The sequence below is a fragment of the Calypte anna genome, chromosome 1, assembly GCF_003957555.1.
Source record: "Calypte anna isolate BGI_N300 chromosome 1, bCalAnn1_v1.p, whole genome shotgun sequence".
In the NCBI taxonomy this organism is placed as follows: domain Eukaryota; kingdom Metazoa; phylum Chordata; class Aves; order Apodiformes; family Trochilidae; genus Calypte; species Calypte anna.
The window spans coordinates 146017527-146040532 of record NC_044244.1 but is presented as its reverse complement, the minus strand read 5'-3'; the positions used below and the strand labels follow the sequence as shown (position 1 = coordinate 146040532).

The window sequence follows — 23006 nt, the reverse complement described above, 5'->3', positions numbered from 1 at the left end:
TCTCGACAGACCTCGGTCTTGTTTCAAGTGGAAACATATTTTGGCTGAAGTCAATCCAGCTTATTTTACGTCTGTTTGATCTAGTTAGCCTTTGAGACCAAAAATGATGTTGTACAGTTGAATCTTCCCATTTTGGCTTCAGACTTGTTTTCATTAGTGGGCTGGGAGGGGAATAGGAGAGTGACTCTCCAGGTGTGGCTACATCATGCTATCTCATGGGTCTACTAATGTGATGTTTATACTGCTAAACCCAATTGCCTACAGCACTTCCTATGTGTTGCTTGTGTTGGCTGCTAAGTATATTTTCCTAATTTTTCGATGGGTTTTACCCTTTCATCATTTATGACTTGGAAAAAAACAGTGAGGCATGCCCATATTACCTGATACTACATGCAAAAACATGGTGAGACGTTGGAAAATGTTTTATATTGCTAGCAAAAAACCCTGAAGGTTTTTCTTGCTCTCTTGTGGTTTTAATATAGAAAACTGGGATTAAGGAGTCTTGAGTTAAACACCTAACTGTTCTTGTGGGACCTTAGAGAAGTCAGTTGCATTGGGACTCAGCTTACAAAAGACAAAATGGCCTTAGTACTTTACTACATTATTGAGGTTTTGTCAAGATTTATTTATCAACATGTGTAAAGTATTCTGAGACCTAAAATGGATGGTGTTTTCTGAGCGTAAAATAATACTTGCACAGGAAGGGAAAGTGTGTAGTGAGTAATTACAGATAAAATACAAGGAAGTTTTTGTCAAGTTCTGTAGTAGGTTTGGCTGAATTTTTATATGTTGGAAAATTCTAAAAATCCAGGGGTCCAGCTGAGTGGGCAGAACACAACTGGTGAACTGCAAGAAGAGAACTGGATATGTTTAGCTTTTAAAATAATTTATTGTAGGTTTGTGTCTAGGTTGATTTGATACAGATGCACTTACATATATCCTTGGGTATACTTATTAGTGACAGTCTGGATGTCTGCCTCGCTTCCATGTGGCACGAACTGGGCAGTGGGGGAAGTGCTCAGAGAGCAGTGGAGCCCAGCACCTCTTGAGCGTGCTTGCTCTCACATAGACTACACCTATTACACTGCTGGAGTCTGGGATGGAGCCAGCTCTTTGCCAGCCTAGGGTCATATGGAGGGATGGTCAGCTGCCCAATAGGAGAGCTTTCTGCCGTTCTTGCACTGCTGGAGCAGCACAGAATAAGAGTATGTTACATTAATTTTAAGAAGGAGGATGATGTGAGGAAAATTCACTGGAGTCATCTGAACTGGATGCTTGGGAAGAGGGAGAATTCTTACTTGCTGCAGGGTCACAGGCAGCACTGAATTGTATCAAATGCATGATGTGATTTTTACATTCCTCCTCCTTCAATTACCATAATATGAATAGAGTTATTGTAAGTACAGGTAAATATTTATACAGTGCATTACCCTACAAATATCCTCTAGTGTGATATAAAGATAAAACACTTTGTTTTTATTTGGTAAGGATGACTTAAGTCCAGCCTGCTTGAGGCTTTCTTCATTCCCTTGCTTTGGAGTTAGGCAGTCATCCTTAGCTCGTGGCAGTAACACTCTTACCCTCAGTGGTTTATTCCCTTGGTCAACAAGTCAAGCGTTCTTTTCATGTTTTATTGTTATGACTTTGAAAGTCCTTGATATGTTTGTGTAACTACTGCAACTTCAGACCAGTATTCTGCTGTGTGGTTTTTCTGTCCCCTTAGACTGGTAAGGTACTAAGACTGTTCTCCCTCTTCTCTTCTCTTCTGATATCCTTGTTTGCAAGGGGATGGTCTGATTGTGCCAATCATCTCTCATCTGTCTAGGTGTTGCTTAATGTTCTTTTGACCTCTTGTAAATATTTTTTTTTCATAATCTTAACCACGGCTAAACCAGCTGCTCTGTATTATTCTGTCTATCTTTAAAATCTGGTATAATTTACTCTTCTACGATGTTACAGAAAGAGAATTGTGTGCTAAAGACAAGTAGATGCAAATATGTAGAACAGGTATTTTTGAGCAGGGGAAATGAATTTCAATGTAAAGTATAAAAGCTGAAATGGGACATTTCATGGTAACATTTGTGATTGTTTCTACAGAATTTATATATAATTTTTTCTTTCATTTGGATTAAATTAATCAGAATTGGTAACGTAAGTAATATACGGTATTTGTGTAGTCTTTTGATAGCAGAGACTTAATTTTGTATGATTATGAACATATATTGCAGAAACAGAATCATCTGTTATGAGAAATTTTCATAGCCTGTCATCCCCTTGTCCTGTGCACTCAGGAATCCATGCTTTCTCAGTCTTTAGAGCTAATAAACATTATGAAATCATTCTGAGGGTAATAATTATGAGAAGTTTGAACCTTGCTGAGCATCTATTAGGAAGATCCTCAGAGCAGTGGCATTCCTGTTGCTGAGGTGATTGTTGGTGGGATAACCATTTTATACAGTAAGTACACTTGACTAAGTCCCTGTTGTTTTTTTATTTATTTTCAACATGTCTGTTGAGAAAACAACAGCTGCTATAGGAGCCTCATAGCTTCTGTGACTCCTTCTCACTTAAAGCTGAAACTTGTATTTACATAGCATACATGTGGTCGTCTTTTCTGTTGTGCTGCCATATTCCTGGCCCTTTCTAAATCTGTCCCTTTTCTCATCCTTGCTTTGCTTATGACCTCTTCTTCTTGAAGAAGCCTCTCTTCATCACAAAACCTCTTTCTTTGCTTTTTTTGATCCTTTTCTAAACAAAAGTTTTTCCTCTCATGCAGATTTATACCTCCTAAATCTCTTTTTTTTAATATTTTGTGCATGGAAATAGTATATGCATGAAACATATTCTGTAGAACTAACAAGGTGCACACTAATCTCCACATACTTCATTTTTACAGCTATTTTCCACATAGTCTTTCCCCTCTCCATCTGTATATTTTATTTGGAATTTTGGAGGGCAGAAGTGAAGTTGTATTGGGGGTTTTTCTGTAAGGGCAAAGTCTTTCTTGACTTTTGATCATTCCACATGAGAAGTTTAACCAATGTGTTTTTCCTAGGATTTTTACCATAAAAAAAGATAAGCAAAACCATCAGGGCCTTACCTTGTACAGTTCCTTGAGGCAGTGGTTGTGTCCTGCTGTTTGTTTGAGTAGTGTATAGCTTATCCTGGATGCTGTTGCTACAGAAATGTTGTCAACAAAATATATGGGAAAAAAAGGTTTCTCATTCAATATTGTCTGCATACTTTTACATGTGTCTTGATTTGTCCATTCTTTAGCATGCTTGGTTCATTCATGGTTCACAAAGGCTGTAGTTAAATATAAGATATTGATTGAAGGGATAGATAATTCATTTATACCTTTGTTATTGAGTATTACAATTTTCAACCGTTTCTTTTTCCTTTGATTCAACTGCGAAAGTGGGATGGGACACAGAATGGCCTCATTATTGTAGGAGTATTTCTCTGTTCCCTGCAATGATTCCAAAAGCTCTTGCACACTTCATCAGTATTATTGTAATTCTTTGGCTGCAGGATATTTGGCAGCTGTTGCACCCCACTGGCAAATCCTATTCAGACTTCACTTCCATTCACCATTGCCATTGGAGAATTGATTTCTCTCTCCTCTGCTCTAACCTTTCCCAATTCATTTTGGATTGTTCAATGTGAAACATTTTAATTTCATATCATACAGCCATTCAGCTCACAATCCTTTTTTAACCTGTCACCAGGGTAACAGCATAGCATGCTTTTTTCAGGCAATCAAGTTTTTATTTCACATGCTTAATGTTGCATTAAATGTTTGCATTTTGTTTAACCCTCTTAAATACTTTGAACTGGGGATATATTTTGCAGGGTAATGAAGTCTCTGATTTCAGTGTCAAGTCTTCACAGAAGCTGCCTTACTTAAAATAAAAAATAAGGAATCAGAAGATGAATGCAGTAATGAGAAGATTATTAATAAAACCCCAAATGGCTCAATGAGGCAAGCATCTGTAGACTAGGAAAAATATTTTATTTCTGGAAAAACCTTCCTGAAGCTTATATTTTAATCTTTAGAGCTACACTTTTGGATTACTTTTACCTGTAAGTGCTTGTAATCAAATTAATGCAAATATAAGATTAATCATAAAATAACTTGACTTTAAGTAGTGAAATGTCTGGCCCATACCTGTCAACCTGCTTGCCAGATGTGTGTGTGTGTGTGTAACTGTAAGCTGAATTGCAAGTGATTTATATCCATAAAAATTAGAATTTAATGGAATGATGCAACTGATAAAAGAGAGAAGGAATTTTTAAAGTGTAAACCATCATGGCTAAACAAGAGGCTACATTCATATTATTGGAAATGAGAATAACACTGAATATAGAGCACGTTACCACTGATGGCTACAAAAATAAAATTAAATGGACATTTTCATATCTGAAAGAGCAGTGACTTAATATATTATCTATGACCTTACAAAACAAGTCATGGGTGTCTTGGTGAGAGAATAGGACCAGCTAGATTTTGCCCTCACTGTTTCACTGGAATGGAAGAAAAAGTCTATTATATGTTCTTAAAATACCCAGAATTTCACATTTATGCCTATTATTAGAGGTGTCGTATTAATGGATTTTTATTTGTTGCATTCTATTCTTAATTATATAGGTATAAAAGGTGTGGAGGAAAGTATTTAATTTTAATATAAGTGAAGTTTAAGAACATGTAATTGAAAATAGGTCCTGACTATGCTCATTTGTAATGAAATAAACCCACTATAAATAAGACACCAATAATATGTGTTTTAACTCTTTGGAATGCTAATTTTACAAAGCTTCTCATTTTCAAAATAGATCATATATGTCTAACAATGTTTAAAAAAATCATATGCATAGTGTTTGCATTAGAGTAGTAGCTTGGAGTGTTTGGGTTTGCATTTAATACAGCTCTTTTTTTTTTGAGGAGGCAGCTGGTTGTTATAGATCAGACCCATAGAGTTGACTTAATTAGAATTTTTCTTCAATGGTATATAGCTAAATTTACAAGGATAGAAATAAAATTTCTTCTGTTAATTTCTAAGCTTTCTGTCCAGTTTCCTTTCCTTCCAAGTTGTACTATAAGCTACCAAATACTATTACCTGCCAAAAGAAGTTTGGCAGTGTTTTGTTACTGAATTTTGCCAAAAGGAGCCAAACATATGGTAACAGTTAATTTATTGGTTCTTCTAACCTCAAGGGAACTCTTACAGAGAGTATATTACCTTTTTATCTAACATATTTTAAATAAAAGAGCTGTTGGCTTGAAATTTGATATACAAGTGTAGAAGCTGACCTTCAGTGTGGTTATGCTCAATTCAGTCTTGTTTAAGGGTAAGATTGAAAGTGTAAACATGTAAGACTGAGCTAAGGCTTCTTTCTTTTCAACTTTTAGAGAGGCAAGTCACTTCTGCATAGTTTTAGTGTGTGAGTGTATTTTAACTGGATATATTGAAGAAACATTTTCATGAGGGAAACGAGGAAATGAGTCCTGCCTTTCAGGAGTCTGAGAGAGCACTTTCTTGATCTGACATTTCCTAGGATGTGTGTTACCAAGTCATGCTAAAAATAAAGAACTTTTAATTTCTTTACATGTAAGACCACAGGCTTTTTTGTTGCTCTTCAGCAGTGTAAATTTATCTAATGGGAGAATTCTGAGAGGTAACATTTGCTAATTGTGCTGCTGTTCAGTGTCTTGGAGTTCAGCCTAATGTCTGAGACTTGCTCAACTCAAGATCAGTGATCTGCTGCCTGCATTAGAGTTTGCCCTCTTTGTTCTGCTTAGATACTGTATTTTTTATCTAAGTAACTGGTGGTGGTGTGAATCATAAAAGAAAAACTACATGGATATGCCATCACATTTCAGATAGAATATTTGAAATTAGATGGTGCTTTAAATAAAAAACATCCTCCTTTTTTTGGCTCCTATTCAGTATTCAAAGACCTGGATATTTTTCCCTGTTATTGAGACTGCTCAGATGGCTTTTGGTTTTCTGATTATGGATGATTCTTTAATATTTTTCACAGGCCATTCTTGGTGGTTTAGTTCTCTGTTTAATTAGATGTGGTGCTTGGAGTTTGTTTTGGCTGTGGCTTCCCTTTAACCTGTTTCTTCAAAGCCCCTGGTGTGAGAAAGACTGGGCAGGAAAGAACTGTGCAGGATTCGGTTCTTTTGAAACCAGGAATGTTTACCCATTGACTTAGAAAGCAGATGACAGGTCTTTATCCTGTATCTCTCTGATGCTTAATAAAATTAGTCTTGCTGCAGTTAGTAGTGCTGCAATACAAATAACTTATTTGCCTACTGAAATTCAGGTTTAAAAATCACCTCAAAAAATCTGGAGTATTTGTTAAATTTTAGCCTTTCTAGGTTTTAAGCTCCTCTCTTTACCCTAGTGTTGTTGTATGTGTTTCTAAGGGTTCTCTCTCTGCCAAGGGTGATGACACCTTAGTCATACAGTAATGTTTTTTTTCTCCAGACCTTGCTGCCCACTCTTCTACCAGAGACTGAAATTTAAAGCATGTCCTCATCTGGCTGCGCTCAGCCCTTAATGTCCTGAGACAAGGAAGATGCCATAAACCACAAACTTTTTGTGTTAGTTTCCTTGAACCTAGTGAGAGCACTTTTAAACTCCACATTTTTCCCACAGCCCCCTGCAGCAAATCCTTTTTTCTTGGTACTTGTATCCTCAGGCAAATAACAATCATTTTAAGATGTTTACTGACATGAAGTCCACCTCTTCTAGCTGTTATTTTTTTACCCTTTGATCTTGGACATCTCATGTCTGGATGTACTACAGGCTTCCTTTTCTAAAGTCTTAACACCTGTTTTAAGTGAACCCTTCTGAGTAAATATAATGAATCTTTTTCAGTGGTTTTCAAAATCTTGTTAGTCCTATGGCCATTTAAGCTATTTTGATTTGTGCTAATTGTCTTGGTGAAAGGCAAGGAAGGAAAAGGTACTTGTAGTTAAGTACACTGTAAAAATGTAGTCACAATTCTATACTTTATGCCTTGTATACCTTTTACCTTATTTAACTATCTACTGTTGATCACTGAAGATTGCAGTAGATGGCCGTTTTTATGTCCCCATGCTATATCTATTGTGATTCTCTGAAAATAAGCAGAAGGAAATCTAAGATAGTGACCTACTTTGTGTTCAACTTCATGCAGCTGTGTTACTGCCAGTCCTTGGGTCCCTCCCACCTACACAGTCTGGATTCTCTACTTCAACTTGAGTAAGCAGAACTCGTAGCAGTCAAAGGTCTCTTATTAACACTGAGCATGAGGCACGAGGTTTTTGTCCTTCACAATCAACCCTAGTTTAACTAGTAATTTGTTCTGAAAATCTTTCTGATGTGTATAACTAGCTGCGTAGGAAACGCACACACATTTTTTTTCTTATTTGCTTTCTTCCCTTTATTTGTGAGACCATAATATGAACAATTACAGGATGACAGGTGTCCTGTTAAAAGGCTGAAAATACATGGATGGCAAATAGAGATTTATCTTTTGAATACCTATGACTTCATTTAACAATTGGAGCCTGGGTTTATGTGGCCCAGATTCATTGTGTTAGTAAGGTAATAACTACAGGTAAGCATCACCTAAAGATTGTTCAGCCTGTCGAAGGTCTAAGTTGTTGTGAAGAGCTACTTTCTCTTTACATCAGTAGTCAAGGGAAAAGATGATTAATATCAGATGGCAGACACCAAGCACACTGGTGTGAACTCCATGTGTAAGCTGAAAGTGCAGCAGAAGATGTGCTGAAGGTTATGGGAGTCACTGGAGCTCTGCTATATGCTATAATTGTCTAGTCATGAAGAATTAGTACTTATTGAAGATAGGCATATTTGATGTTATCTAATATAATTTTTAATGAACTCTTGGGGTTGTTCCCATATGCTATTTTTTCCTCTAACTTAGCAGAATTAGTAGCAATAATTTGTTCTATAGGAATCTGAGCAGAAGAAGTAGAGAACAAAGCTTTAGAATCCATGAAACATGTCATGTTTTTCACATGTTACGGAGAGGAAGTAGCTGTCACATTGCCTTCTGGAAACTGGTTTGAGTACCTCTTTCCAAATCCTCTAATCACACTTGTCTGTGGTAGATACATCTCTGAGATCTGTGCTGTCAGCCAGCACTAGAACCTCTGTATGCAGTAAAGAAGCATCTCTTTGCAAAGCTACTCACTATCTGGCAAAATATACTGTCTGTACTTCTGAGCAGTATAATTTTGTCAATTCTAGGGGGACTGACACATCAGAAGGGAATTGCAGTAAGTCTTAAGTGAGAGACCTGTATGAAACTACTAAACACAGGAAAGGTAGCATTCAGTACGTATTTCTTGATAATAACCTTAAAAAGATACTTGGAGTTTATGTTCTATAAGAAGATATTTTCAGTTTTTTCTCAGTTTGTTGGGGGCTTTATTTACTTAATATACTTTATAATTCTTATTACATTGCTCAGTGTGTTCCCCATGGGTCTTAAAAAAGGGTGATATTCTTAGTCCCAGTGCTACTTCTAAATTTCCTCAGAGGTGGCATCCTCTCATGTGTTTCCTCTCTGTTGTCTTGCTCCTGATCTGGTTCTTGATTAAGTTGAGCAGGTGCCAACAGGTTTCATTGTATTTGGTCTTACAAATTTTATTCTTTAAAGAAATGCTGCATTTCAATCATATATTACTGCCTTTGAATGTGGATATTGCAGTCTGCATCTCTGTACCTCTGAATATAGAAGAGGTGTGTTACATTTTTTTTCAGTCTTACCCTTGTAAATTACTGATAGAGAAACAGTTGTGTGTTCAAGATCATAGTCATAGAATGTCAGGTTGGAAGGGACCTCAAGGGTCATCTGGTCCAACCCTATATCATATAATTGTTTATATGATATGTCTTGGCACCCCTTCAAACTGAGAATTAAAACTTTCCAAAGGTTGGGGAATCCACCACTTCCCCTGGGAGACCATTCCAATGTCTGACTGTCCTCATAGTGAAAAGTTTTCCTCTTGTGAATCTCAAGGTCTTATTATGTAACAGAATAGAGAGCAGAAACAGTACTGGAATCTCTGGCCAAGATTGTTTCAAAGTGGAAGTTTTAAGTGTCAATCTGATGTATATATTTTTTCTTCCAAATTGGCAGAATGATTTGTCAAATGTGCTGTACTTATTGCTTTCAACTGAGAGGATATGGCAGATGCCAAGCACTTAACATAACTCTTCTTTACTGGGGCAACGAAAAAATGAGCTTTGAGCCTGAATTTAAGTATGAATTTTTTGTTTTCTTTTTAAATTATGGCCCAGTGTCTAAATTAAATACTTGAGGTTATGATTTTGAGAGAGTGTAACTGCAGAAATTATTTAGATAAAAGTATCCTTATGTTAATAAGAGATTTTACAGTATTTAATCTAGCTGTTGGTAGGATGTGTACTAGTACCAATGGATTTCTAGTTTGTGATGAGGAGCTGATACACTCGCTCTACATATTTGACTTTTATTTAGTCAAATCCAGTCCTGTGCACTGAATGCCTGTTTATGTCTGGAGTGTGCTGGGTGCATTTCTGAAACCTGGTTTCTGTCTTGCATACATCTGACAGGAACCTGGTTCCCATGTCCTCAGCCTGTTCTGCAGTGTGATCCAACGTGTAGGGTAAGTGCAGATGATTAGGATATTTTGCTTTAAGTACTACTGATCTGAACTAAAACACTGATGTTCTTACACCTACTATATGTTGTCTTCATTACTTCTGAGTTATCATACACTCCAGAACCACTTCTGAAAAAGTGGGTGAGTAATTGAAATTCTAAATTCTGAGAAAAGGGATGATTGAAAGCAGCAAATGTGTTTTGAATGCAGGGTTACTGTGGTTAGTGGCAATTTAGTTTAAGATTAGTAGGCTACAAGTCAGGCGTCTGCTGGTGTGAGCAGAGCAAGAGTAATATGGCATTTGTCTGGAAGTTTAAAAAATAGAGTATAGAAGGTTTTCTTATGTGTGAATGTAAAACTGAATGGCTGTTACCTTGTCATACTTTTCAGTAGTTAATCTTTTATTTCACCTCCATGTTAGTATCTGTAGTTTAGAGATTGCTTACTACTTATGCACAGGAAACCTGTAACATTCTAAACTTAATAGAAAATGAAAAATAGCACATTGTGACTGGGCACAGCCATTATTTGAATGAAGGTGCAGAAAGCAGGCTGCCCAACAAACATCCCAATGCCATCGTGTTATATGGAAGAATACAGTTGCTAATGGGTGATGTGAAGGAACTGTGGCCTTCCTATTGCAGCACAGTGTTCCAAAGCTCCTTCAGCATTAAAAGTAAGAAAGATAATTATTGTGAGACTGTTCTCAAATATTTACAAAGTAAGAGAATTACTGTTTCCATGTTCAAGGAAATGCATGAGAAGTTGTACAGAAGAAGAGTTTGTAATTTTTCTTATATGGGTGTACTATTAGCAGTAGTTTTTCCAACTGCCCAAAGTTGGGAAAAAAAAAAAGCATGTTATAGAGAAACACTGTTGTGAATTTAAATACTGTAATGGAGGAGAGAGAGCCCAAAACGTGTCTTTTTGGCAGACAGATTTTTCTCTTTATAACAATTGTCAGCACACACAAGTCAGTATTGTTGACTGACCTGATTAAAACCACCTGCTTGCAAGTAGTTCTTTGGTAAATAGTTTTGCTGATTTAGGAAAGATGGTTTGAAAGAACTGATCAAAAGCACAGACTTGTGAATTATATAGAAAATAGATGTCTTTTCTCTGCACTTATGAACGCATGAGTTGAAGTTTCCTTCCCTCTCATCTCACAAATGCTTGCAATGAGACAAGGAACAACATCTCTTACCAGCATTAATACTTGCATTAATTGCCAGCATTAATTCCTTTTTCCAACAAAAGCCAAATGCTAAAGTAAGCCTTAACACATGGCATAGGAAAAGAAATGAGCTTTAGATACCCTGTTTTACATTTATTTGTAATTTTCAAAGTATGCTGGCATCTTCTGAAGGACTGGACAGTCTGACCCTCCTCTGAAACTGAGAGGTCTTGGGCTGTACTTGGAGGTCACAGGATTGCTTTGTGTTTTATCCAGATGGTTAAATGCAAACTACATAGAATTTTCCTGGAGTATGACCAAATGCCAAAACTTGAGCCCAGAGGATGCATCATCAGGCTGGAAAGCTGTATTCTTGAGTTTCCATCAGTTCCTTACTCCTTCCTACCACCAGCAAGGTAGGACGGTGAGTCCCCTAATGTCTGCCTGGGCCCTTGCTCTTGAGAGGCAGGAGGTAGATCTGAACCCCCACAGTCTGAGGGATGCTGATAACTCAGATCATTCTCTGGAAGTATGCATTGGTACCATGGATTTGTTAGAGCAATATGGGCTATAACAGCAATCGTACTTCCTTTGCGTTGCAGGTTAAAAGCTAGAAGAGCCATGAAGGACTTTTCAGGAGGGTTAGAATTGCAGATGTTTGCCTGCATCCTTGGAGCACATCTTATTTGTAAGGCTATGGCAACAGGTTTGGCAGAGGATCCCTTAATTCCTTCACCCCCTGCCAGGCTGATGGGGAAGCTGACTGCAAAGCAATCTGGTTAAGGTGGCTCTGTTCACAGGACCCCAACCCCTGCACGCTTAGAGACACATTCAGAGTGGAAGAGGGTGAGCCAGGGTGAGCTGAGGTTGTCTGCCGGGTTACTTGCCAGTTAAAGATGAAAGGGGTTGAGCCCACACACTTAGATTTGGGCAGCTAGATTCACCCCAGATTTATAAGACCTAGCTTTAACTGTTTCTTTATTTAGCCTTGATCCGGGGTTCACTGATAAAGGGACTGGAGGTTTTCATTGGGCACCGGATTGCAGGCTGTTATGTCAATGCAAATCCCCCAAAAAGCTTTTGTTAAAGGATGAGGAAGCATCCAGATGTAGGCTGTTTTGAATCAAAGCACAGTGTACTCCATAGTAGCCTTTTAAAGCAGTGCTTTTTATTTCATGATTTATCTTCCACGTAGTTTTACTTATTCCTGCAGTACATAGCTATAAATATGAATATTTGTTATTAATCCAAATGCAATATGTAAGAAAATATAATATAATATAAAACAATTTGACATAACCATTGAGTAATTCTTTGTCTGATCAGCTGGCACACAGGCTAGTAGAAGTTATTATTTTGTATGACAGACACAGACCTATAATTTACTCTAGTGATGGCATATTTTCATACCCTTGGTGACAGGGATATATGTATACATTAAGCAGAAAGAAGGGAACCCCATTTTATGTAAAAGTGCATGTGATGTGTCTAGATGGATCAATGTGAATATATGTAGAAAATGTGTGTGAATACATGTTGAAAATACTTCAAATTGCTGAATAAAATATTCCCAGATTCTTAGGTTCCTTTCACATAATTTTTAGTTCTTAAAATAATCCTGTGAAAGTGCTGCTTTTATCTTTTCTGTGCAATGATGAACTTTTATGTTGGAAAGTGTTGAAAGTACTCAGATAGTAAAGCTTAGACTTTTGTTTTGTTTGGCAGTACACTTCTGTTTAGAATTCTTTTAATCTATCCATTCCCTGCTTTTATATTCATCTGATAGTTGAAGGTTCTGTGAAGGATATTTCTTTGTATATGAACTTATTAAACCAATACTGCTCAAAAGTGTGGGATTTATGTCCCTTTTTCCTTTTTTTTTACATTGTAAGATAGGTTCTTGTTTGAGTTGTTAAATTTGTATTTGCCTTTCTTGAGTTTTCTTTGGGGGGGAGGGAGGAGAAAATAAGAAACAATTTATATGGTAGATCTAAAGTTTCATTAAAATTGCTTATGCCCTGTCCCAGGCATTTTAAGTGGGCCATCTGTCTAAACATCTCTCCATTTTTTTCTGATCATTTCCTCGACTTATTCATGAGCCATGGGAGGGCTCCTTTGTAGTCTCCATGTAGCTGGTTCAGTCTACCCCCACTGAATACATCTATGTGCTTGCATAACATATCTTTTCACAGTGCTGGAAATTCTCTGAACTTGGTTCAGATGAATGGCCCACTTTCTGAAGGTCTTTTTTTCTCCCCCTGCAAAGATTTGTATGCAGAAACTGACCTTGGTGGCTACAGAATCCAGCACATTATTCTTGATCATTTTACAGGCCACCTGCTGTGAAAGTTATGATGAAGGATTTCTTAATGATTCTTTCACCATTAACATTGTTTTAAGTCAATATTTCAATTTTATTTAACTGCTGAATAGGTAATTGCAAAATTGAAAAACAGCTTTATGGAGTGTCACATAATGTGGTTTTCAAACACTTAGAACCTTTCATAACGAGAGAATTTGTTATGATAGTTTGGGATTTCTCTGTGATTACGTAGAGCATTATGGAGCAAAAATACCAGAAGTAAAGAGAATTTGTAAGTTTTTATCTCCCAGTGTTAGGACTCACATTTTTAATTGGAAGTAAAAAAACCCAAAATCTATACTCAATTTCACAACCCTTTAGGAGGTGGTGACATTTATCATAGCTCATTACATCATCAACAGGAATTGGGAGAGGGGAGTTTATTTGCTACAAACTGCAGAAAATTGTAGTTTTATTGAGTTTCTTTTATCTGATTGGTTGATGACAACCAAAATGGATGAGCCGGGACAGAGGTATTACTTGACTTTGGGAAAGTCTGTTTTCTTTCTCTATTTGTTTTTGACTAGAATAGATAATGGTTTAGCCACTGTCTGTTTTCCATGAGAATAGTGTTTCTAAAATTTTTAGCAGTTGTCTGCTTTCCTTACTGAAAAGTTGCAAAGAAAACAGGACCTGTAACTGCTGCATTATTACCAAGTATTTCCCTCCCTCCCTCTCTCTCTCATGGCAGCTGGGGGTGAAAGGGACATAATGCACTGTGCCATGTGTGAAATAAATTACAGGACCATGACATTATCTGTAGTTGAACAAATAGCAGTAGAAGTTGAAAATAAATAAATAAGCAGGCAAACTGCTGTTTTTCTTCTTGCACCTTTTACATGTTTTCGTAACTTCAGTGATTCAGAGTAAAGCTGGTATGACTTAGAGCTCGGCCATCACCATATTCTTTGACTGTGCCCTTATTGCTCATGATATTTACCTTTAGAAGGCAATATGGGATAGTTTCAGAACTGCCCCTTTCTGTATGGAAGGGATTCATAACACCCTTCTCCTCTTGCCTCCTTTTGTTGTGGCCATGGTGCTGCCTTTGCTCTCTCCTGTCTGTGTGTAATGCCCCTGGCAGGGGACAACAGTGCAGAGTACTCTGTGGCCCTGCTTCCCATTCACCTGTAAATTATCTCGCTGCTAAACCTGTGTTTCTTCCTGCAACCAGTGTTCTTTATATCTAAAGAAAGTAATATCTCATTTGCCAAAACTGAGAGAAGTAAGGAAAGGCATGTTGAAACCTATGAAAGACATGAAACTGTGGATTCTGAATCTAGGGTTGGAGAAGAAATGCCTTGAGTTTTGTGTCTTTTATGATGGTTGTGTTTGTTTTTTTTTTCTTTCAGTATCTTTTAATTTAAATAGTATGTCAGATTTCAGCCCAGTATGTAGAATTTTAAGTTTATTAAGATTTTTGAAACTAAAAGTTTGTTTGTTTTTTTCCATGAATTAGTGGAAAATATATTCAGAAGTCCAGATGTTTTCCCTTTGGAGGACTTAGAAGAGTTTTCAGTTAAGGAAGCAACTTTGGCCAAGAGTAAAGAGATTATTTCCCATGCACTGAGACTTCTCATATTAAAAACAAAAACAAAACGAAACACAAAAAATCAACCCACCCCGAAACAAAAAGCAAACCACAGAACAGTAACAACAAAGCCCACCAAAAACCCCCTTTCTTAGCTTGATAGAAGCTTCAGCATTTCTAAAGTAGTTCACAGACTCGAACAACTCCCTTTCCATATCCAAGAAACTCCGACTTTTATTTTACTTTTGGACTTGGTGATCCTAACTAATATATAACTCCCCTGCCCCTTCTGAATCTCATCAAAGTAGAGTCTGCTACAAGGTATTTGAAAGGAATTTGGTTTAAGGAAGTAAAAGCAGTATTCCCATGTAAGTAACTGTCTTAGCCAATGTAACTGGAGGTTATAGTTACAGAGCCACAGGCATTTGATCAGCAGAACTGAGAAGTGTCCCTATGCAAATGGATAGAGCAGTTCAAGGAGGGAAGCACAACTTGCCACGTACTTGGTATTAGATGTAGCTCTGGACCTTGCCCTCCTGACCACCAGTGTTGCAGGGAGAGGAATTATATGCCTGTGAGACTGTTTGAAACCCAGGCAGAGCAGTGATCATAGTCATGCCTTTCAAGAGGCATACATCCTGTTTGGAGATACACTTGACAAAGCTCAGCAAGACAGGACTGAACAAAAATAATCCCTGCTGGAGAACAAGACTGTCTTTCCTTTGATGGCCACCAGCCAGATTCATGAGGTCACTTCCAGTCAAATGCAATACGAAGCAGGGCTGTGCCTGCAAGTTTATAGGGAATCTCATGCCACCAGTGAGGCAGATCTATTAAATGTGTTTGAGATGAGTTCTTGTGTTTCACACAAGAACTGTGAAGTTGCAATAAACCAATAAATACTGTTGGATTACCAGGGAGGGTAAGAGTGGAGTACCAGGGACAATTCAGGTAGATTCTCCCCAAACCCTTCTGCGTTTGTCCTTGGTGGTGCTCTGATACCAGGAAGTACAATGAAAACATCTCTTGCCTTGCTGCCTGCTACCTGTGCAGGAAATTCCTGTTGCTCTTGTTCAGGAACTCTTGTGTCTGTCACATTTCCTACCAGCCAGTCTGGATGTTTTGGTGACTAACAGGAATTTCAAGATGAGATGCTGAGAAGTGTCATTGCACTCGATAAGCTGTAGATACATACGTTTTGACGAGTGTTGCTGTATATTAAATGCAAAAGGTAATACTTGGCATCATTACTATGACAACAGGTTATTTTCCATATGTTTCCATGAACTTTGTGGTTAGTGGTAGTTAGAAGTGAGCTGAGGTGTTTAGTGAAATCTGGTCTAGGCTCGGATCCAGAAGTAACTAATGATAAGTAACTAATAGCCAATATATTTAGTGTTTTGATTTTCTCTTTTCAGGCATGTTGCAAGGCACACTTTGTGGAAACACCTTGCCTAATTAGGTACCTGAACTTGTATGTGCTTAGATTTCAGGTGTCTAGAAACCCAGCTTCTTAAAATAATTGGCAAAATCCATAGCAAGTCAGTGTGTTGTCCTTGGCTTAGGCAGATAATTTCTCCTCCTGTGGCCTCTGAAGGCCTCACAGGTGCTTTTCCCTTTTTTATTCCATAGTACAGAAAGACGTGGTTCCAAGTTTTTAAGACTCTGAAGATTGCAGTAAAATGGTATAGTAAGCTCTATCATGTACAGCAGATGAACATTATAGAAGAAACTGTCCTCAGGAGGAAATATTAGAAATCTATATAGAGAGAAAGCTTACAGAAAATCTAAACATCTCTAAGAGTCAATGTGGCAGAAAAAACCATACCAAAATAATGTCTTTGTTTTAGTGGAGTTTTAGCTCTACCTTCATACTTTCTCTTGAGGCTACATAGAGTTTGCTGATGCTAATATATGGCAACTGCTCATCAGAAAAGTTGTAGCATACTTTGGATACCAGTTGTTACAACAAAGTCAAGAGAGGTGAGAATTTAGGATGAGGATACTGAAATTGAATATACATTTAAATAAAATAGCTGAAAATCCTTTATTTTACTCTGAACTTCCAAAAATGAAAACTCAGGTCTCCTTACTTTGCTCTCAGGTGTGCTTTTTAAAGCTGCAGTTGAAAAGATTCAGGTTTCTTATATTACCTGATAACTGGTGCAGCCACAGAGTGCTGCATGAGGGCTGTATTGAGATAACGTTTTTTTTTTTTTTGCTTGAAGTGCTCTGTGGATGATATACTCTAAAATGTATATTAATGGTAAAATTGCTTGTATTACTTATTTGTCTGAATCTTTTGTGTGTAATTTGCCATTAATTAAGGTTTACTGAGAAAGAGCTGAAAGAAATAGTGATTATATTTTGCCCTTAAAAAGAGTGCTTCAGCCATCACTGTTGCTATTCTCCTGCCAACCCACTTTCTCATCTGCTTTTCATCCTATTTGATCTAATTCTGCAGCAAGCACTGGCTGCATTCAAGAGCCTCCTGTAACTTTATCAGCGTACCCAGTGCGTCAAGGCAAATCTAGAGAGAAAAGTAGAGTGTATTTTCTCCTTATTTGACAGAAAAATATATTTAGGATTTTTATTTTTTTTTTTCAAATATGCTCTCCAACTGTGTCTATAGATTAATGATATTTTATATCCTTCATCACCATCATATGAGGCAAGTGCTTCTGGTTCAAATGGAAGAAGCGTGAAATCTCTGTTAAAAATTTTCCTTCTGTCTGTTTCTTTTTTAGAATACCTATTGCTAAATCAAAGAGAAGTAGCTGGGAACTCTCTGTGCGTCTAGGAGATGGAATTTACCCAGTTGCAGTTTCAAAGGATGGCTCATCATTTTCTGTAAGTTCTGCTCATTTTTAAAGAAGTTTGATGTATTGAGTCAATGTATGTTATTCTTGATATGTACTAAAATTATCTGTGCATTCTGTTCAGTGATGAAATAGATGTTTATTTTTTGGTAGGCTTTACTGTAAATTATGAAACAATTACAAAACTGTGTTAATTAAACAGTGCTTGCGTACCAAGCTTTTTCTCTGCTCATGCCTGTGGAACATTTTTGTATCTGCTTATGAAATCAGTTTCCTAACCAACAATATTATTTAGTGTCTTGTTTAGAAGTAAGGTCTTAGGCTCCATTTTACATATATGGAAGGAAGAAAATAAGTGCAGTGTCAACAAAAGTTACAGGAAAGATAGAAAGATAGGCCATGACAGCTGAAGAATGGTAATACTGTTTTCAGTAGTTCAGCTGAATAAAGCCAAGACACAGGCTGAAGTATTGAGAAGGTAGATTTATACAGAGCTACTTTTTAAGTCTGTTAATGGTAATTCCACAAAATGAGGATTTTTTTTTAAATACGCTTGTATATAGTGTATATAAAAAGTTTCCAAACTCTTTAGTAGATAAAAAGTTTCCAAAAGGCTCTAGAGAAGACAGCTTTTCTTAGTATCATTGAAAAGCAGGACTGTGAGGAATCCCAGAAGGGCTGTAGTTTACCTCTGACAGCTGTTTACTCTTCTTGCATGTCTTTATTGAAGGAACTTCTGCAGCATCTGCTCCATGACTTTTTTTTACAGTCACGATGTTCACACATATGTTGCTTTCAGGATCATGAGATTTCTTTGAAAAAGGACATATAAATCAGTATTTCATAAAGTGAAGACAGTATTTTCTCACTGATTTACTTTGGCTTTGCTCTGCTCAAATTTAATGTAAAATAGACGATTTTCAATTGAAACTGGGTATCTTTTTTATGTGGTTATTTTCACTTACGTGAATTGAGGTAATGTAAAGCTTAGCTGCTTTTTAATGAGTTTTTTTGCTGGCTTAAGTGGTGCAAGAAGGTGCCTGACTATTATCCTTTTTTAATACTATGTTTACTTCCACTACACAGTTTTATTTATACTTATGATGAATGGGACAGTAGGAAGAGAGAGCAGGCATACTTTCTGTTCCACATGGATCATAGGTGCACCGTAACATTTTTTAAAAAAATCATTCTTTTTAAAATGTAAAAATTTTCTTTTGGAAGAGAAAACTTCTTTACCTGTGAAAGAAAATAGTCTTTTCATTTGTAGTGTTTCTTTTAGAAAGAATTCCAAGAGTTCATAATGGTTTACTGTGTAATGGTAAGTGTTGCTCCATGGCAGTGACACTCGCCCTGCTTGTGGAATGGTGCTTCAGGAGCGAAGGCCATGTCTGCATGCAATTTTTTTCAGAATTAGATTTATATAGTGGTGCTCACAGGCATCCTGTGAACTTGGATATAACATCATTGCTCAAAGAACAAAACATCTCTGCCAAGTTTCAGCCCCGTTCAGAGTTGGACTGGCACTGGTTTGTGTGGTAGAGATGGCCTTTGAAAGGAGCAGTCATTGCCCCCAGCCTCTCCACTTTTTTGTTGGAGTGTTGTTATCTAACAGCACTCAGCCTGGAGCTATCTGATGCTGAGAGGAAGGTACAGGGTGGGCTGTGATCACTGTGGGTGCTCCTGTTTTGATCCAGGAGGCACAAACTCAAGAGACATGATGTCTGATGTGTCAGATGTTGAACATCTATTGCTTCTGGTTTATAATTTAATATTTAAAATTAAAAACCCAAAATTTTAAAAAATAAAATAATTCCAGCCTATACTACAGTCCAAGCCTCTGAGTGTAAAAGGAACTGAACAGTTCTGGTGTCTTGCAACAGTCTGAGCATTACAGCTAGAAGAAGCTGAGTTCAGCAAGGCTTGTATAAGAGTCTGATTTCTAGTCCTTCAGTTTGCTATTCAAACAGTAACAAATAACAAAAGCAGAGGTTCCTGCTCATGTTCTTGTGTCCCTGCAGCATACTACTGCTGTTACTGCAGAAGCACCTTTGAGGAGCTGAGCACCCTCCAGTGTGATGAGGGGGTGCATAAAATAGGGGTGCCAGGTAGGACAGGCTGTGTGCCCTAAGGTTGGCCCAGATGGATGGGTGACAAGCTTTTTGCATTCTGATTCTACCCCAACTGAGCCTTTATGCTTGGGGAGAAAATTTCTTATTTATTTGTATCTGGAAAATTCCTTAGCTGGTGAAACAAATCAGAGTGGGTGGATTTGACTCTGACCAGAGGTCTGTCTCATTGAAACTGTAAGGTGTAGTGTATTAAAATCAACTTCTGAGCTTGGGTTTGTAAAAAAACAGGTAACTGTTTTTGAATACCAGGGTTGCTTTGAGTTACATTTTCATGGTTACTAGATAAATAGCAGGGGACATGTTATTCTTTATTAAATTTTCATTCTGTTTGGGTTCTCCTGTGATTGTTCTTCAGACAAAAGAAAATGGTAAATACAGTACAGTCAAAAAGATCTTCTAAATTACTGTTCAAAGTTTTGCAGTGGATAAACAATTGCCTTAAGACTTCAAAGAAGAAAAGTCCAGGACCAGGAACAAGAAACCTTGTTTCTGATCAGGAGGTGTAACATACCATCAGAAAAAAAAGTGGGGAAATTCAAAGCTTTCTTTATTAACTTTGCTGTCAGAAAAACAAACCTCACTTTTTGAACTTCTGCACTGAGTTTTTGCTATTAAGTTGGTGTGACACGGGCTCCTGACTCTGTGGGTTTTGTCCCCTTGTGGCTTGTGACAAAGATAGCTGAATCTGTGGTGCAGTTAGATAGCCCAGTGGGAGGGCCACCTTCACATTCCCCTTCAGAAGTTTGCAGCAGCAATGTTCGCATCCTGATTTACTTTGTTTACCACTGGGACTCTTCCAACAGTGCCTCCTTTCTTTTTTCCTTAACTCTTCTACTCTGCCAGCCGAAACCTCCCCACCTCACAGTGTGCAGTGCTTTGCTCTCTGTGCAGAGAGTGTGAGCAGCAGGCTTCTCCCTGGTTCCCGCTGTTTGCCAGCAGATCATTCGTCAGCATCTTGGTCTATGGGTCATCTGTGGTTTTCTTCCTTTATCACGAGAATCTTAATGAATTGTGCAGTGTTAACTGCTCTTTGCTGCTCTTTATTTTTCAGGAGTTTGAGTTTTGGAACTGTCTGGCTTTAACCACTTTATTTGTAACAGAGGTCCTTGGTGCATGCTGGCTTTAGGCCACTTTAGAGGCCTTGCTTCCCTGAGCTGAAGGACTGAAAAGATGAGTGGTCAAGTGTGAGTAATACCGTTTGCCTGAAGCAGTGCAAACAAAGCCATTAGTTTTCTTGTTTCTGGTAGAGATTAAAAACTTCTGCTAATCCTAATTTGATACTTTTTCTTGTAAAACAGAAGTAGCTCTGTTGTTATTCTGAAGCTAGCAACATATATACTAATATTGAGTTTCTATGAAATTAGTACACTAGAATTTTCAGTATCAGTTGTTTCTGGAGACACTTTATTGAAGTAACAACAAACACCTTTGCAATTAAAATACTCTTGAGATCTGCTTGCTTGTGTACCAAGAGGTTGCCAACTAAATTAATGTAAATTTAATTTATTCTCTTTTCTTTGTTGGTTGTTCTGAATCTTCGATGCTATAGAAGAATCTTTAAGCTACCTGCTAGTTGTATATATCCATCTAGGTCAGATTCTGGGTTTTGATTAGTATTCTTACCCTTAAAGCTTTTCATCAATGCAGCTAAAGATCTTACAGTCAAGATTACTGCTAAAATATAGTTTGAAGGAAAAATGTCCTTCTTAACATGAGACTAATGTAAAGTAGCAATAAACAGCTCAGAAGCTTCCTGGCATGAAAATCTGGATTCTTTTATTTAGTTCAGCTCCAGACCAGAATCTTTTTCATCTTGCTGGTTTTGATTGCCAGTCTGTCTATGAAATGTGTCTATTTTGTGATTTTGGTAATACAAAGACTTACTTGCTCCAGTTTTGCTGATGAAGGTTAGAGTTTTTCTTTAAAATCTTGAGTGTTCTGCAGAGTACCAAAAGTTGGGGAGGCAAAAGTGAATGGGAACCTATATATATGCAAACCTGGCATCTGGGTGGTTTTCCTAAGCCACACTAAACTGACCCTTCAAAGCCAAACGTCAGCTACAAAGGATGCTCTGGATCCACGTGATGGTGCCTTTGTTGCCCATAAAATCATAGATTTGGCTGGGTTGGAAGGGACCTCAGAGATCATCAAGTCCAACCCTTGAACCACCGTTGCGGTTGCTAGACCATGGCACTGAGTGCCACATCCAGTCTCTTTTTAAATATCTCCAGGGATGGAGAAACCACTACTTCCCTGGGCAGCCCATTCCCATGTCTGATCACCCTCTCTGTAAAGAAATTCTTTCTAATATCCAACCTAAACTTCCCCTGGCACAACGTAAGACCATGCCCTCTTGTCTTGTTGAAAGTCATCTGGAAACCCTCACCCGGTTTCCAGACCTGGCTGCTCCCAGCCCATGTGGAATCCCTTTGCTAATGGTGTGCTGAATGGGAGGTGCCCTCTGCAGCCCCTGTCAGCAGCCCCTTGGCCACCAGCCTGTGCTGGGGCTTGGGTGGCATGGGCAGCCATAGACTGACATTCTCCAGTGTGGAAGGATTTCATGTAGGTAATACACTGAAAAGGTGTAATATAAAAGCAAAGAATGTTACGTGGCCTAAGCAAAGGAGAACATAAATCCATTGGAGCAAGTATGCAATAATAAAGTTCAGTTTATTGGATCCACCACTGTATAATTTTCAGTCAATGAAAGATAAGTAGTTACCTGATTATAGTGCAGTCTCTTCACTGCTATAACTTGCCATCCCTACTTCCTTCAATATTATTCAGTTTTATTTTTCTGTTATGAATGCCACTTGAATTAGGCAAATAAGAATTATATTTGTGGTGGGTGAGGTGGTAGGAAAGGGATGTGTCATCTTGATTTTTGTCTGAATCTCTGCTTTCACAAAGTGAATCCAAAGGCTTGTATGTTGGATGCAAGCAGTTAGCAATTAAAATTTTGGAGATAATCACATTTCTTTTGTTTAAAAATTGTTGCTCTGTGGGTAGGTTTAGAACTGAATTTTACTTCAAACAGGATTTTTAAGTGTATTCTATGCAATAAACTGCATTCTTGAAGACCTTTTTGGCAAAAGCCATTTTCTGATTCTTTGGTAGAGTATATGAATCCTCTTGAGAAATCTTTGTGTGATTTCTCTGCAAGTAATTGTTGTTTGCCTTTGTCATGTTTGAAAACAGACCTTTCTCTTAGGGTTCTTCATCTCTGTGGTAGATGCATACCTTCCCACACCACTTAGTCTCATCTTCTCATCTGTTCAGTTGACAAATAATTTCCAGATGTTTTCAGTTATAAAGTAGCTT

General features: G+C 37.7%; 1 protein-coding gene across 1 annotated transcript in view; it reads left to right on the top strand.

Moving 5' to 3' along the window:
* Positions 1-23006, top strand: part of PCCA (propionyl-CoA carboxylase subunit alpha) — a 276373-nt gene that overhangs the window by 145997 nt on the left and 107370 nt on the right. The window contains exon 19 of the mRNA XM_030446329.1: positions 17482-17584. Within this exon, the coding sequence (XP_030302189.1) occupies positions 17482-17584 (103 nt within the window). The remainder of the gene's footprint in view (positions 1-17481; positions 17585-23006) is intronic.